Source organism: Pogoniulus pusillus, chromosome 15, assembly GCF_015220805.1.
Source record: "Pogoniulus pusillus isolate bPogPus1 chromosome 15, bPogPus1.pri, whole genome shotgun sequence".
NCBI lineage: Eukaryota > Metazoa > Chordata > Aves > Piciformes > Lybiidae > Pogoniulus > Pogoniulus pusillus.
In genome coordinates, this window is record NC_087278.1 from 1,026,519 (window position 1) to 1,042,455 (window position 15,937).

The 15,937-nt window shown below is 53.7% G+C and overlaps 1 protein-coding gene across 2 annotated transcripts; it reads right to left on the reverse strand.

Moving 5' to 3' along the window:
* Window positions 1-446: 446 nt before the first annotated feature.
* Window positions 447-4,676, reverse strand: SOCS2 (suppressor of cytokine signaling 2). Of its 2 annotated transcripts, XM_064154904.1 has the most exons (3): window positions 4,587-4,676; window positions 2,785-3,068; window positions 447-1,988 (listed from the first exon to the last, which is right to left on the reverse strand). In XM_064154904.1, the coding sequence occupies exons 2-3, from the start codon at window positions 2,927-2,929 to the stop codon at window positions 1,540-1,542; spliced, it is 594 nt and encodes a 197-aa protein (XP_064010974.1). In that variant the 5' UTR covers window positions 2,930-3,068; window positions 4,587-4,676; the 3' UTR covers window positions 447-1,539. The 2 variants fall into 2 exon arrangements, with proteins under 2 accessions (XP_064010974.1, XP_064010975.1); XM_064154905.1 differs by lacking the exon at window positions 4,587-4,676 and having other exon boundaries at window positions 2,785-3,082.
* Window positions 4,677-15,937: the final 11,261 nt, after the last annotated feature.

Genomic DNA, 15,937 nt, shown 5'->3' on the forward strand with positions numbered 1-15,937 from the left:
TGGCACCTGGTGTCCAAACGTTGGTCTGATTGCTTTAATCAAAAAGCAAGCCAGGGAAAGAGTTAAATCCCTGAAATTGTTGACTAAGGATAAATCTATATCCTTGTTTCTGTCTTATCTGCCCGCCTCTTACTCTCACCCTGAGTATTTGTTCTGTTAAACACTTAGTCTGCTAAATATTTAGTCTGAGGAACAGGTATTGAAGGTCTTAGTCCCTTCCTGTCACTGCTGAAAGAGGCAAAGCAATGCCATAATAATGCCAAATTACAGGAATGCAGCCTCTAAGCCACTAATCTGAACACAATCCAAAGATACCTTTGCCCCACAAAGGCAAAGCCCCACGAAGGGTGTTCATCCTCACTGGTACACCTGCATTTATTTATTAGCTGGGAAATGATCCCTGTTTCCTGAACAGCAGCAAATCCATACATCCAACCACTGCCAGATTGTTGTGTAATTTGACTTACTTTATTGAGTAATGGTCTGGTAGCTACAATGGTGAATTAGAGGAAAAGAAAACCCAAAACCTTCCTCAGACGACCAACCAAAACAAAATACCCCCAAACCAACAAAATAAAACAATCAAAAAACCCAAATGAAACAAAACGAAGCAAAACACCAAAACCCAAACGAAAACCAAAATGAAACAAAACACCCAAACAACCAAAACCCCTCAAATTCTGTTTCCCCACATTTTGGGAAAGAAGCTGAAGAAAAACATTCTACACTGTAGAAGACAGCTGTAAACTGCTGATATCCATGTTCTGACACTGGAACTCTGCAGAGTACCAGTCCTAGAGCCTCAGGCAAAAGAGGCTTTGACAGTACTACCATGGATATATCACCACCGGGAGATGCTAACGTGTTCAAGGTTCTGGGATACCAATTTGGTATAATCAGCAGCATCCTGGGTTGTGGCATTGCTCCTTAAGGTCAGCTTTTAGAGAACTTTGGAGGAAAAAAATAAACCAAAAGCAAACCAAAATGTGTTCTGGTTACTTACAGTATTCCTTTGCCTGCAGAAAAGCACGAGAGTTCTACTTCACTAACAACTGAATACATGGTCACTGTTTTGTCTGACTGGATTTGATTAGTTGCATAACTTTGGCAAGATTATCACAGTGTGATCCAGTTAAGCTTTCAGGATTGTAGGAACACCAGCACCAAAGTAATCTTGGAATCAGACAACTGAGAAACTTAGAGAGTCTCACACACCTCTGAGCACTTCTGCAGTCTCTCCCAGCCCCACCAGTCAGCCTTTGATAGTGCAGTACGTTATGCTACTGACAAAGCAACGCAGTCTGGACAGCTTCCTGGCTTCTTTCTCCTTGAAGAATAAGCATGCCGCCTTGTCCAGCCCCCACAGATGCAAGCTGGGGTTGTTCTGCATAAAGTCTCCCTTTGTAGCATCTGAAATGAAACCCGTTTCCCCCAGAACTGCCACTGTTTTGATAGTGAATTCCATGACTCAGTTCTTTGGCCGATTTTAAGAATTGCATTTCAATGTCCCTCTCCATTAGAGGCATTCAGAAAAGCCATTTAGACCTGGTATTGGTACTCTTTCAAGTACTCTTTTAGCCTTGTTGGTAACGGCAGCTCCCAGATCTGATTTGTACATTTGTTGATGGTTATTCTGCAGCGGTGTTGCAGAGATGGAGCAGATGTATAAAGGGGTTTGTTCAAGTAAAGATGAACTGTTCCATTCGAAGGCGTTTCGGCTCTGTCCTTGCACATCAGCACATAGTACTCGATCAAATGCACGACGCTGTTGAATTGTTTAAGTCTAGACCTGACACAGGTGATAGAATCCAGTCTGAACTTGCCATCTTGATATTCTATCCGGAGGTTGGTCGGCCCTGCTGATGTTTTTACCGAAATAGTCAGCAGATATTCTGAATGTGAACTATCCCTAACCAAGAAGGTCCCTTCGGGGGCATCCTGTAATCTCTCTTTGGCTTCAGCAACAGTCATGCTGCCCCAGTACCATCCTGTTAAAAGAGGAAAGATGGGAGGGGGGATTTGTTTATTCCCGTTTGTCTGTTTGCAAAGCTGCTCTTTGGCCGACAGATTTGCAATAACATATTTCCTGTTATTTGAAAGTTGCAGTCCTGCGGGCACCCTACACTATTATTTCTTATTTAAATCCATTTGCTTTACAATGCGGCTCGTTCTGACACAGCTTTGCAGAGCACTCTTTGCATTCACATCTACGCGGACACACGCAGGGACTTTCCTGCAGCGCCCTGCGGGGCTGGCGCCGAATGCAGCGACCCCACGGGCCGCGTCCCACTGCTCCGCGGCGCGCACACGGCCGGGCCGGGGCCGCGTCCGCAAGGCGCAGCTGGCAGCCGCTTTCGGTAACTCTCTCGTAGGCTGCTGCTGAAGGGAGCCTTGCCTAGAAATCGGCAATAAAACAACTTCGGCGGTGCCAACGGGAAGGCAAAGGAAGACAAAAGCCCTCCCCTCCGCCGGCGAGCGGAGCGCAGGTACGCGGGTCCGTGAGGGATGCAGCACCGCGGAGCTTCGACCGGCGGCAGCGCCCGGCCCGCGATCCCGAGCTGCCACCGGGGCGAGGCGCTGCGGGCACTTTTCGCTTCGGCCGCCGCCGCCCCTCACCGCCGCGACCCCGCAACGCCGGGCGGCGACGGCAAGTGTCGCCCCGCCGCCCGCTTCCCCCTGCCCCCCTCCCGCGACCCCGGCGCGGCGGGTGCGGTGGGCTGGGCACCCTGGTGAGCGCCGCCGCCCCGGGCGCTCGCCGCTTCCCGGCCAGCCGCCTTGGCTTACCTGCCCGCCGCAGCTCCTCCATGGCCTCGGCTAGCGGCGCCGCCTCACGGGACTCCTCGGCAGCAGGCGGCGCTGCCCCGGGGTGCCCCCAGCGCACCCGGGAGCCCTCCGCGCTCTCCAGGGACCCGGCGGAGCGCAGGGTCATGGAGGGCGGCGGCGGCGGGCGCGGCCCCGTTCGCACGCAGGTCGGGGGCTGCCCGCTGGGAGAGGGCTCCGCTTCGCCACCGCCGCGGTACTCAGCACGGCGCCGGATGCATGGCCCCGGCCCGCGGCCCGAGCGCAGCCTGCGAGCGGAGAGAGAGCGTGGTTAGCGGCGAGCCCCGGGAGAGTCGCTCCCAGCAAGCCCCGTGTGTCTCTGGCGCTCCTGCTTCGAAACTTCCCAGCATCCAGAGAACGGACCCCAGGCGAGAGATCACCTCCCGGCGGAGAGAGGGAGGGAGAGACATCACCTCCCGGCGGACACAGAGGGAGGGACATCTCCTCCCCTCTGCCGCCTAGCCTGTCCCCGGCTCCTCTCCGCCGGGGGCGAAGCAAAGGCAGCGCTCCGCCGAGGTGGTCTCGTTTTGTCGCAAGGGCAAGCCCGCCGATGCACCGCTCCCTCGGCCGGGGAGCCAAACTCTGGCCGGTAGTGCCGGGGAGTGCGTTTGGGAGAGAGCAGGTCGTGGGGGGAGAGCCGAGCACGGAAAGGTATGGGGAGAGGGGGGGTGTAACCCAGCAGCGGGGCAGGTCCCGGGCTGCACGCTGCATCGCGTAGGAACGGCACGGCACGGCACGGTACGGTACGGTACGCCTGTCAATAAGGTCATAGGCGAAGTCGTACCTCTAGAAATGGCAGCCTGGCCCACGCCAGGCTCCCGCACGGGGAAGGAGCCTCCCTTCCCTGGGCAGCGCCGGCTCCCGGGGCTCGCCGGCCTCTTGGGTGCGGAAAGCGGCAGCGCCGAGAAGGGCGCGATATATTTAGCGCGGGGCAGGAAATGTGCGTTTCCCGTTCCATTAAATGCTGATATTGAAAAAAAAACCCAAAACCCACAAAAAACCAATCTTCCTGCTCGGCCGAAGCACACGGGAGGGACAAAAAGAGCCTCTGTCTCCCCCGCTGTCACACCGGGAACGATCCGGAGCCAGGCAGCACCCGAGAGGGCGAGCCCAGACGGCTGGAAGCGGGAGGCTCTCACAGGGCAGTCAGGGACCCCCCTTCCAGCCTGTGCTTGCGAACCGGGCAAAGACCCCGCGTCCAGGTGCAGGCTCTGCCGCGGCGGCTCCTCCCGTCAGAAGTTAGGCGGTGAAGCTCGCAACTTCTCCAAATTAAACTTTAGCGGCAGCTGATAGGTTGCTCTGCCGGCTTTCTACCGCAACACAGACAGGCACTCAGGCCGCTACCCCCTAGCAGAGCCCAGCCCTTTGCCTCTCTTTCGCTGCCGGCCCGCGGATCGGGCGCAGGTGCGCCTGCCAGCGCAGCGGCTGCGGGGCCGCCGACCGCGAAGCCCCGAGCGCAGGTGGAATCCGCCGGACCGCGGCTGCCCGGGCGCGACCCCTTGTGAAGGGGAAACGCCGAGTGTGGCCGCCCGCGGGAGCTTGGCGGGGACAGGAGGGTCTGCGAGGCGGTGGCAGTTACTAGCTGCGGCGGGGCGTCCTGCGGCAGGGACGAGGAGCGCCCCAGCAGCCTGCCTCCGGCCTCGGGGGAGCCCTCATCCCGCCTCTCAGCAGCTCTGTCCGGGAGCAGGGAGGCAGGCTCCTTGCTCTCCAGGAGCGGTAGGGCACCGGGCGCGGGGGGAGGGGGGAAGAACGACGACGGGACTCACCCAGGCTCGGCGTAACGGGGCTAGGGGCCGCCGCTGCCGCCGCCTGGAGGTAGGGCAGTCAGGTTGTTCTGGCTCCTGGCGGCGTTGTGAGCCACAGCAACAGCTGCCGCGGGGAGAAGCGCCGGTGCTGTGCGCGGGCAGGCAGGCAGGCAGGCAGGCTGCCGCTGCCGGAGGAGGAGGATGGTGCTCCTGGGAAACAACACCCTCCGCTCCCTCCCTCTCCCGGCGCGGGCGCTCTGCTCGCCTTTGATTGCGAGGCGAGGGCATCCTGCCCCCGCGCTCCCCCTTCCCGAGATGGCTACATACAAAGGCTGCTTTCCAGGAACTTTCCAGGAACCGCATCATGTGACAGGACCCGCTCCGGCGCCTCCGCCGCGATCGCGGCCAGCCGGGGCCGCCGCACCGAGCCGCCGCCCCTGTCACGCCGGGGCAGCGCTCGCTTAGCCCTTCCCCTCCCCCAGCCCCCGCCACTCCGGCGGGCCGGGCCGCCCCTCCTCCCCCTGCGCCCCGCCGAGCCGCGGGGGGACTGGCGGGCAGCGGCAGGTCGGGGGCCGGGGCCGCTGGGGGGCCGGGGCCGCTGAGGGACCGGGGCTCGGAGCACGGCGCCGCCGGCAGAGGCTCCAACGGCCGCCCGCGCGCGGGCCGCGCGGCACCGCCGGAGGTAAGCGGGAAGCGCGCGAGCGCGGCGCCCCCCCCTCCCCCGCAGCCGCCGCGGGGTGAGGGCAGGGGGTGCGAGGGCAGGGGGTGCCCGGGCAGGGGGTGCGAGGGCAGGGGGTGCGAGGGCAGGGGGTGCCCGGGCAGGGGGTGCGAGGGCAGGGGGGGCCCGGGCAGGGGGTGCCCGGCCTGGCCGGCCCCGGCAACCGCGGGCACCTGAACGCGGCAAACGCGGTCCGCCCTCCGAGCCCGGGAGGCGCGTCCGGGGGCCGGTGCCAGAGACCTCGGCGGTGGCCGAAGCTCCTGGGACACCCCACCCTGGTTCTCCCCCTCCCTCCTTTCCCCCTGCGGCTCCAAATACCTCCTTGCTACACACAGCCGTGGCCCGCCGATCCGCCCCCCCGCCCCAGCCCTCCCATCTTTTAGGCGTTCTTTAATTATTGTTTTTTTCTCTTTTAAATGCATTAATTTTGCAATAAGCCTGAAGCTGGGGCGGGCGGGGGGAGGGTTTCAGCGAGGAGATTGAGCCGCGCCGCGGGCGCTGCTCGGTTAAACCAAGCCACCTTCCGACGCTACCCGGGGCAGGCTCCGCCGACTTCAGAAAGACTGGAGAGGAAAAAAGAAAGGTTAAAACAGAAAAGGAAGAAAAGAAAAAGAGAAAAAAAGGAGAAAAACCAAAAAGGAAACAAAGCAAAAGTCACCCGATTAGTCTCACCCCCTCCCCTTGTCTGCACAGCCCACAGCAGGGTTAGGGAGGGAATATTTTTCGCCTTGGACAGCAGAAGGGTTAAGAATTGTCTTAAAAGTCCTGGAAAATAGAAGATAATACCCAAAAAATCGCTGTAAAAAAACCCCACAACCCGGGCAGGGCGATGGGGAGAGCCTTCGTTATCAAAGAGATAAATGCATATGTATTAGGCTGGACGGTTTGGCAGCTCCCTTGCACAGAAGGGAGCTCCCACGGCGACGCTGCTGCCTTGGGTCCTACTCTGCAGAAGCTCCTGAAATTCAACATTTATTTTCATACATTGTATATATATATTGTGTATATATATATATATACATATATATTGTATCTTCATATATTGTATATATATATTTATATATACACACACCACAGAGGACAGCTCCTGAAAGTTTTTGTGATAGGTAGTAGATATAATCTTTATATGTCGAGGGACAAGCGAAGAGCATTAGAATAGTTCTAGAGTTAACAGTTCTCTCAATAAAAAAAACAACCCAGCTGAAAATCCCAGCTGCTCTATTTAGTGATTAAGCAGATTTCACCTGGGGGAAAAAAAGAATCCGTTTGCTCCGTGAGTGGGTCGGTCTGGGTTCATCTGCTTGCAGTGCTTGGGTGCCTTTGGGTTGGATTTCTTCAGCTCTATGAAAAAGGGTGGCTTGAAAGCACCGACAGCACCGCAGATGTCAAGTAAGGGCTGGGGAAAGGACAAATGAACCAGCCCTGGGCTTTTCTTCCTTCAGCATTCTCAGAAATGCTCCGAAACAATTTCGATCTTGAAGGTCAGCCTTGTTCCTGTTTTTGTCGGTTCCAGTAGTCTCAGATCCAGCCCCGGGTGACTTCTGTGAAATCCCTACTGTCTCTTCGTGGGCTGGATGTGAGGAAGGGGGAAAAAATACTGTCTGTGCCCTTTGAAATGCAGTTAACAGCTCTGCTACCAACGATGTGCGAGATGTTGCATGAAACCTCATTTACTCTTCCAGAGTTGCACGCAGGCTTAGCTGTGTTCAGAAGGACAACAACAACAAAAAAAGGAAGCCAAATCTGGTTTTACTACTCAAATAATACTGTGTCTGCATGTGCAGACACGGAGCTTTTCCTCAAAAAGAGGTGATTTTGATGTCACAGTGTTCAAATTATGACTCTTCCTTTAAAGTTCTCTTGATACATCTTAGAGGAATGGACTGGACCTCCCTCCCCTAGGTGCAAAGCTGCTTTTGTACAGCTTTGCTCCGGTCCTCCTTCCCCACGCTCTTTATTAATGGCATTTGTTACGTGAGTAGTATCTCAAGGCTTCCTCTGCTTCTGCTCTTTATTCATCACTTGAAGTCATAATAATTGGTTCCTAAAAGCAAAGCTTAGCTGCTCTGGAGGCAGAGAGGAGACCCTGATTTGCGTGGTGAAGGAGAAGCGAGGGCAGAGGAATGCAATCAGCGTTTCTTGCTTAGAACTTGATCTTGTTGTGGAAAAGGCAGCATAAAAGAAATTAAACAGGCAGTGTATCAGCAGATCTTACCCAGACAGAGCTCTCTGAAGGTATTTATGTAGGAGAAGCTGATCTCTTTGAAAAGAACAACTCCTAAAGATCTGATAAGCTTACAGGAGGAATGAAAATCAAGCTTAAAAAAAAAAAAGCAAACCACCAAGCCTGCAGATCAGTCTTTAAACGATGCCTCTGGCACCTCGGGAGAGCGCTTGGGTTTGCAGCGATCTTTATTCTCTGGCAGACTCCCACAAGCACGGTAGGGCTCGGTGGCGTGAGTTAGCAGTTCACTCTTTCTCTCGGCAGTGTGAGCTGCTTTTCTGCCCTGCCTGGGTGAGTCTTTCGCAGAGTCACAGGGAGAAGGGGAAAAAAAATCAGGAGTGAGAAAAGGTGATTAAATTAAATTACTTTTGGGATTATGGGCCACACGTGGTGCATGAAACTACTTTAAGCTACTTTTTAGCTTCTTTAGCCTGAGGATGTTTAATAGCTGCTTAGTCTGCCGTAAGGTTTTGTTGGGGTTTTTCTTTCACTGTATAAAAAAAAATAAATATGATGGACTAGGAGAAAGATGTGAGATGGAGTAAGAGGAAAGAAGAAGAGGACTGAAAGCTGAGCTTTCCCTCGTGTAAGCAAAAGCAGGTTCTTTAATTTGCCATGCAACAAACAGTAATTCTGAGCAGAGTCCCTGAAATGGAGAAGGAAACTAATGAATTGCATGGAGATTGAAAATGTGAGTCCAAGTGAAGCCAAATGCTCTCTTCAACCCTCTGTGTTTTGGGACAGATGTCCTGGTGTACAGCTGAGAGTGCTTCTGAGCCAGCGTTAGAGCTGTCGTCCGACTGCAGATGAAAGCCACAAACTTAGGACCTCCCTGGATTTCTTACCCAGACCCTTGGTGCTGTGAGTGAGTGCTCTGCTCTGGGTCAGTCTATCAGCCCTAGCCTCAGCGTTTTCAAGGGAGCTTTATCTTAGCAGTGAGAAGCTGGACAGTAAGAGCTCTGGAAAATCACAAGCAGAATATCTGCTGCCTGACCTGTCCTCAGACAGAGGTGCTTAAAAAAATAGAGAGAAGGGGAGGGCTGAATGGGTTTATTTTATTTTGTTGTTCCTTGAGGCAAAAGTCCCTTTTGTGAGCAAGGAAGGAGGTAATAAGATTTTGACAATAGTGTGAAGTGCCTGCTGCTAGAAGTTATTTTCACTTTGTTCCTGAAAAGCCTGCCAAATTTACTGGAGAGCTAGCAGGCTCATTTATTTATGTAGCGGGACAGGAGCTGGGGGAGGGAGGGATGCAGTTTTGGCCCAGCTGATTTTGCTCACTTTGCTTTGATTTGCTGAAAAGATTCCTGATGTGTTTAGCTGCATTTCTCCAGCGACCTGGCAGCATCCAAGGGGCCTTTCCTCGCTCACTGTGTCCTTGCTTCCCGAAGGTGCAGCAGAGGAGGTTCATGACCCACTGTGTGCTGTTTGGTCAGATAAAAAGCAGGGCAGGGAACAGGCCAGCTAGCACACGGCTGCTTCTGGAGCATACTTTGACAGCTGTTTACCTGCCCCGGTGGAGATCACAGCCTGTAGCTGCCTCGGTTCCTCCCTGTCCTGTCATCAACAGTGCTTCTCCAACAGAGAAACGAGAACACTGAGCCTTTACCCCAAGCAGCTTAGAGCAGGTTAATTGCAGCTCCACACCGCCGCTGAGGTGAGCCCTTGGAGAGCTTCTCACTGGCAGTCAGGAGGAAGAGTTGCTTATTTCACAGAGAGTCCCTAAAATATAATCAGTGCAGCAGAGAGAAAACAAATCTCTCCGTCAGTGGAGTCACTCTGCTCTTCCCAGCTGCTCGAGGGGCAGAAGGGTCTGATGAAATACCAAACAATTTGACTCTTAACCAGCTGCCACCTTATTCCCTGTCATTTTGGTCTGTGGACATGTGCATCTTTCTTGAGAATATATAGGTGGTAAAGGAGAAGAACCAGGAATTCAGTGAGATCATTTCTGTGAACCAGTGGTGTTCCAAAAGAAAACCAGCACCCCTAATTTAAAAGCAAACCATCAAGAGATAACAGTAAAGAAAGTAGTACTTGGAAATAACACCCAGCTTATTTTCTTTCAGAGGCAGACAAGAGAAGGAGAGGATCCTTCAGTTCAGTGGATAGGCAGCCAGCAGGCAGCACGAAGCTCTGGCCATACAGAGTGGTGCTTAAATCCTTCTCTCAGCTCCTCACATGCCTTACATATGCTGTGTAAAACAGCAACAGCCTCCCAGGGCCTCGACTGGTTGCATATCCTTGGTTAAAAACTCAAATGCACTGCTTTTGTAATTTCTCTCATTTACAGTTCAGAGTAGATCCAAAACTAAAACACTGTGGCTGGACACAGTAAGGGAAAGGGTATCAAACACATCTAACCTCCATAGTGCAGCTCTCACCTTGTCCTGTCTTGGGCTCCTTTATGACTTCTGCTCTGTCGCTTTAGTGTCTTGTGAATTCCCCAGTTTCACTCTGTCCAGCACTAGCTAAATATTGCTGGGAGTTACCTGAGGCTGCTTTGTAAATATCTGTGCTTTCACAGGGCTTTTTTTTCCCCTGTTGTGCTGCCTTTTTGTGAACAGCAATAGGGATAGAAAAAGAGACTCCTGGCAGGAGCCACTCTGGTAGCAGTAATGCCAAACAGTAAGCAGGAGCATACTTGCAGTGGATTTCAGCGTTCAGATGCTGGTGTAAGATGCTGTGGCCATAGTGTTTGTTGCCTCTTTTTGGCTGAGCGAGTGTCTGTATACCTGAGCAGAAGTGTGTGTGTGCAAGCAGGCTCCTGGCAGGCCTGGAGGAATGGACACTCTTGTCTGTGGGTTAGAAAAATCCTAGAGATAGCCCAGCTGAGAGCACTGTGAAATCTTACATTCTTGTCCCAGATGCTGCCAGGAAAAACAACCCTTTTAGGCCCGAGGAGGCTTGAGATGTTTTCTTGCCAGTTGTGAGTCCTACTTCTCCAAGTAAAAGAGACCAAGCAACGTCTGTGAAAAAAAAGTTGTGCTGACAGACGGCATGTGGGCAGCTCCCCTCTCTTCTGTCAGCCCAGAAGTCATTACAGCTCTTTTGTTGGCCCAGAGTCAGCTGTGGCAGGAGGGAGGAGGATGAAAACAGGTGAGGTAGTGGCTATCTCCAAAGGAGAGAGTTTGCAGCTGCAGGGCAAAATGGAGACGGCTTAAAAGCTGGCTTATGTGGCCCTGAACAAATGGCCTCCGTGCTAAGAAGCTGAGTTTTGAATCTCTCTTCTACTCCTTACATGAAAGAGGGTTAAATTCACCCAGAGCTCTTTGGCCTTGAGGATGAATTCCTGCAATTAAGTGTTTATGATTGAAAGTGCTGCCATGGAAAGCAGACAGATGAATATCATTTCAGGAGCACTGTGAATCATGAAACGAGCTGTAGAAGCTTTTCCTGGGCATAGGCCACTTCTGCATTTCAGAGTGAGGCTCTGTCAGCTTTCAGCCTCAGGCCTGGTGTGCTGCTGGCTGTAGGAGTCTGAGCAGCAGGATAATCAACCTGTACTGATGTCTCTATCGATTTAAACTTCTTACAGCCAGCTGCAAGTGAGCTGCCCCTGGGACCTGTGTGTGCTGCCTGGACCAAGCAGACGGTGCAGATGAGTGTGCTGAGTGTTAGTGGCAGGTAATGAACTTCACCTGCTCCTGATGTGCTGGCAGGCATGGCTGCTTTCCCCCTCTTGGGCATCAAGAGAGGCTAACCCTGCACGGGGACCTGAGCACTGCTGGCTGCCAGCTGCCTTCCCTCTATTTGCTGTGCCTGGTTTTGCCAGGGAGGCCCAAGGCATCAGCCTGTGACCGACTGGCACCGTGGGAGGATGCCACCGGAGCTAGAGGCCAGACAGATAGGCTGGCCCCTTTTGGGCTCAGCAGACACAGGGCTGCTCTGCTGCTCAAGGAAAGCACTGGTCCACAGCTCCCCTTTCCTTGGCGCTGCCTCTCCCTTTCCAGGCTTGCTTTCCCCTCCGGTGAGCAGCTGTGCCAGCCCTGGGGGAATGAAGGCTCACACAGGGGTAGGTGAAGTGGGGTAGGCTGCTCGAGGCAGTTCCTCTCTTCCCTCCCTCTGCCTGAGCCTCCCTTCCCTGGCGGCTGCCTGCAGAAGGCGTGAGAAGTGAGGGCACATCTGAGCAGCCTGTGCCCAGTCCGGTGTGTGAGGAGCAGCCGCGGCTCCAGCCTGGCTCACAGCTGCAGTCCTTCGGGAGCAGCTTCTTGAGCCGTTCGGTCGTGAGGTGGCAAATTCTGTCACAGGGTGGGGTGAATGGTTGGGGCTGAGAGTAGTAACTCCCTCAGCCATCTGATTTTAATCCCTTACCATATGACTCGAAGTCCTTAGATGCCCTCTGCCGCCGTACACCAGAATTAACAGATGGCTCTTTGTAACCAACTTCAGGTTTGCCCGAGTTTGTTATTATCTCTCTGCCTTTGTAAACGGATGGAGGAGGGGAGATAATACCCATGACTATGACACAGTGTGCCAGGTCCTTTACAGAGTGTGAGCTTGGGCTAGACATCCTTTCTGCCTTGCAGTGCCATTGCCCTCTATCCCCAGATTTTCACTCTGCTATTTTTAGCATTCCTCTCGGAGCTCACGTCTGATAAATTACCCCTCTGGGAATAAATCTCATCCAGAGAGATGCCTGAGGCACAGCAGAGCTCTTCCCCAGCACTTCAGCCCCCCTGGTGCAGTGGAGGAGAGCTGCAGAAGCTGCTGCTGTAGAGCAGTCTCTGTGCTGGGAGGGAACTAAAGGATGCCATCAGATCTGTCATTTGCCTGAGACAGAACAGCAGGCAAGAGCCAGTCTCTAGCACGGAACAAGAGTGAAATCTGTCCCCCGTTTGTCTCTGTTATGACAGGTTCTGTGTGCTGGCAGGCACAAAGCAATCTCAAGTCAAGCTGAGCTAATCCTGTAGGGAGTCACTGAAGGCTCTAAGAATCAAGTGTTGCTCTTGTGTTTGAATTTGAGCTGGGCTGGTTTTCTCAACTCCTTTTCCCTTCTCCTGGAACACCCAACAGAGCAATCCCACCCTTAATTCCTCTGCCCTAATGCTGACTGGACTGAGTGGGCACGAGTGGGCACGTTCTGGGTGTTTTGAAACACGTCTAACCTTTGCTGAGGACACTCTGTCACTGTTCATTTCACTCTAGGTGGTTGCCAGGGCTGAGGCAGAGAGAAGCAGGCAGGAGGGAAGCTGGCCAGTGGCACATGTGACAGCCAGATCTGCTCCAGGTAAGTCAGGGGCACACGTGGAGGGGACAGGGAGAAGGACCTCTGCCAGGCTGGTTAGAAGCTAAAGCCTGGGCTGGTGGAAGGGGTGAGCTTGTACACTGTGCTTGCTTTCCCCCAGCACAGCCCTCTGCTCCGAGGGACACTGCTCTAGAAAATGCTGCTCAGGTTTTCCAGGAGCTTTTGTAACTCCAAAGGAACACAAGCCCACGGCAAAGCCTTGCTGTGAATGGGAGCTTTGTTCCTGGAAACACCTGGCTCTTTGTTACCCGTTGCACAAAAGGCTGAAGCATGGATTTGTTCTTGTGCTCTTGTTTTCAGAGTCTTTACTCCTTCAACCTCTCCTTTCTCTTTCTCCAAGAGAGGCAGGGAGCTGTGCCAGTGCCCCTGGCAGGTGAGCTCTGCGTGCCTCTGGTGGCAAACCTGTGAAGCCCTTCCAGCCTGTGTGCCAGGCAGTGTGCTCCATTGCTTAGCTTCTTACTGGATCCATATTTCCCCAGCTTCAGGTTCTTTCCATGCCATTCCCCCCCCTATTCATCAGGGAGTGGAATCCTCTGTCCAGAGGATGTAAATAACAGCTGTTTCCACTCCATTTGCATTTCTATCCTTAACACTTCCAGATAGATTATTTCTAGCAGCTTTCACAATCCAGTTCAAACTCCTCCTTAGACAGAGGTACCAGTGAGATCTTAGCAGAAATGCCTTGGGGCTGCCCGATGGGAAAGAGGCAGCAACAGTGAAACTCTCCAGCTGTTAGACTACAGCAACAAATGGAAGCTTATCTTGGAAGCTCTTTGGGCGTTTTCAGGATCAGTTCCTTTGGCTGAGAGTGCACCAGGTAAGGAGGTGCACTGCTGAAAATGTCTGTGCTGAACTGGTGCTGGAATTCTAACACAGAATCACAGAATGCAGCAGGCTGGCAGAGAGCTCCAAGCTCAGCCAGCCCAACCTAGCACCCAGCCCTGCCCAACCAACCAGACCATGGCACTAAGTGCCCCAGCCAGGCTTGGCTTCAACACCTCCAGCCATGGGCACTGCACCACCTCCCTGGGCAGCCCATTCCAATGCCAATCACTCTCTCTGACAACAACTTCCTCATCACATCCAGCCTGGACCTGCCCTGGCACAGCTTGAGCCTCTGTCCCCTTGTTCTGTTGCTGCTTGCCTGGCAGCAGAGCCCAACCCCGCCTGGCTACAGCCTCCCTGCAGGCAGCTGCAGGCAGCAATGAGCTCTGCCCTGAGCCTCCTCTGCTGCAGGCTGCACCCCCCCAGCTCCCTCAGCCTCTCCTCACAGGGCTGTGCTCCAGGCCCCTCCCCAGCCTTTCTGCCCTTCTCCCAACACCTTCCAGCACCTCAACATCTCTCTGCAATGGAGGAGCCCAGAACTGGACACAGCACTGCAGGGGTGGCCTGAGCAGTGCTGAGCACAGGGGCACAAGAACCTCCCTTGTCCTGCTGCCCACACTGCTCCTGAGCCAGCCCAGGATGCCATTGGCTCTGCTGCCCACCTGGGCACTGCTGCCTCCTCTGCAGCTCCTCTCTGCCAGCACCCCCAGGGCCCTCTCTGCCTGGCTGCTCTCAGCCACTCTGGCCCCAGCCTGTAGTGCTGCTTGGGGTTGTTGTGGCCAAAGTGCAGAACCCTGCACTTGGCCTTGTTCAGTCTCACCCCATTGGCCTCTGCCCACCCATGCAGCCTGGCCAAGTCCCTCTGCAGGTCTCTCCTCCCCTCCAACAGCTCCACAGCTGCTCCTAGCTTGGTGTCATCTGCAAACTCACTGCTGCTGGACTCAATCCCCTGCTCCAGATCATCGAAATTCATTTACCATAGGAGTGCAGCTGAAAAGGGAAGCAACCCAAGCCATGGCAAGCTGTATGAGGTGCACAGCTTCTTTGCCAGGGTCATTTGGTTTGGAGTGCAGCTCTTGTGTCCTGAGAAGAACTGAGAGCCAGCTTCTTGGGGTTTTTATTTTTCCAGCACTGTTTTCTTTTGTGGGCATTTCACTAACCCCAAAATGGCAACACAACATTTTTATTTGGTGATGCCTAAAGCAAGCTTGTAAGGATTCTGCCCTGTTACTGTGTTGTTGTTGTGGGGTTTTCTCCCTCCCCCCAGAAACCTTTGGAAGCCTTTCACCTCCTTACTTTGCTAAATGACTCAACTGCTTTAGGTTTCTTTGATCCCCTGAAGGTTGAGAATTGCAGCACGTTGACATTTAGTGACCTTTGCTGTGGTTCGTTTGCTCCATGTGGACAGCTGAAGATACTTGCTCCTACATCCAGATTTTGTTTGAAGTTACAGAAATGCACTTTCTCCTCTGCCTGTTTGCTTATCCAGAAGAAAAGATCCTTTTCTTTTAACAGGAGTCTCAGCTGGGGCCTCTACCCAAGCTGGACTGGGACAAACTTGATGATTCAGATTGTTTAGAGAGCAGTAATTATGTGTGTGAGTTGCTGGGTTTGCATATCTGGACAAGCCTGCAGCAGACTGATCCAGGCTTGGTAGTCTGAACAAAGACAATCTGAGCTCAGAACATCTGTAGAAACTGTGGGCCCCAACTACCTGATTTCAGGGGGCAGGCTTGTGTTTGAACCCCAGACTGTGACACAAAGAGCTTTTGCTTGCATTCAGCCTAGCTGGGGCTAGTTCTTCCAGAGCAGACTCCTGTATTCACATCCCTCCTTCAGCTCCTTCTGAAGCCCTCCCAGACCTAACATGTCATCCTGTTTTTTTCTGTCTATCTTTCAGCTTCCATGGAACTGCCCTGCAGCCTGTGAGGATGCTGCTTGCCTAGCCTGAAAGTGAGGGTAGGTATTCCATGCTTGGGACTGTGGTGACACTTGAGAGTGCACAGCCAGCCTGACCAGTTCAGAGAGCATGCAGGTTACAGTCCATCGAGGTGTGATGCTGGAAGTGGTGCTGGTGCATGCTCTCCCTGCTGGGCTGGTGCTTTAAAAGAGGGCAGGGTGGAACAGCAGCAAGTAGCAGAGGTGTGGGCATCAGCAGCCAGAGCTTGAGCTTGCTCCCTAGCCTGCAGCAGGAAGGATGTGCTCAGAGGGACCCAGAGTGTCCCATCTGCTGCGCTCTTGGGAAGTAGCAAATGAATCACAGAATGGTTTAGGTTGGAAGGGACCTCAAAGCTCAGCCAGTTCCAACCTCCTGCCATAGGCAGGGACACCTCCCACTAGAACAGGTTGCTCAAGGCCTC

Bases quoted from the DNA above. Each gene is read 5' to 3' on its own strand.
- SOCS2 (XM_064154904.1), bottom strand. From the start codon at position 2,929: ATGACCCTGCGCTCCGCCGGGTCCCTGGAGAGCGCGGAGGGCTCCCGG. The intron at 1,989-2,784 runs GTAAGCCAAGGC...CTCTTTTAACAG, and splicing joins GGAGGAGCTGCGGCGGGCAG to GATGGTACTGGGGCAGCATG.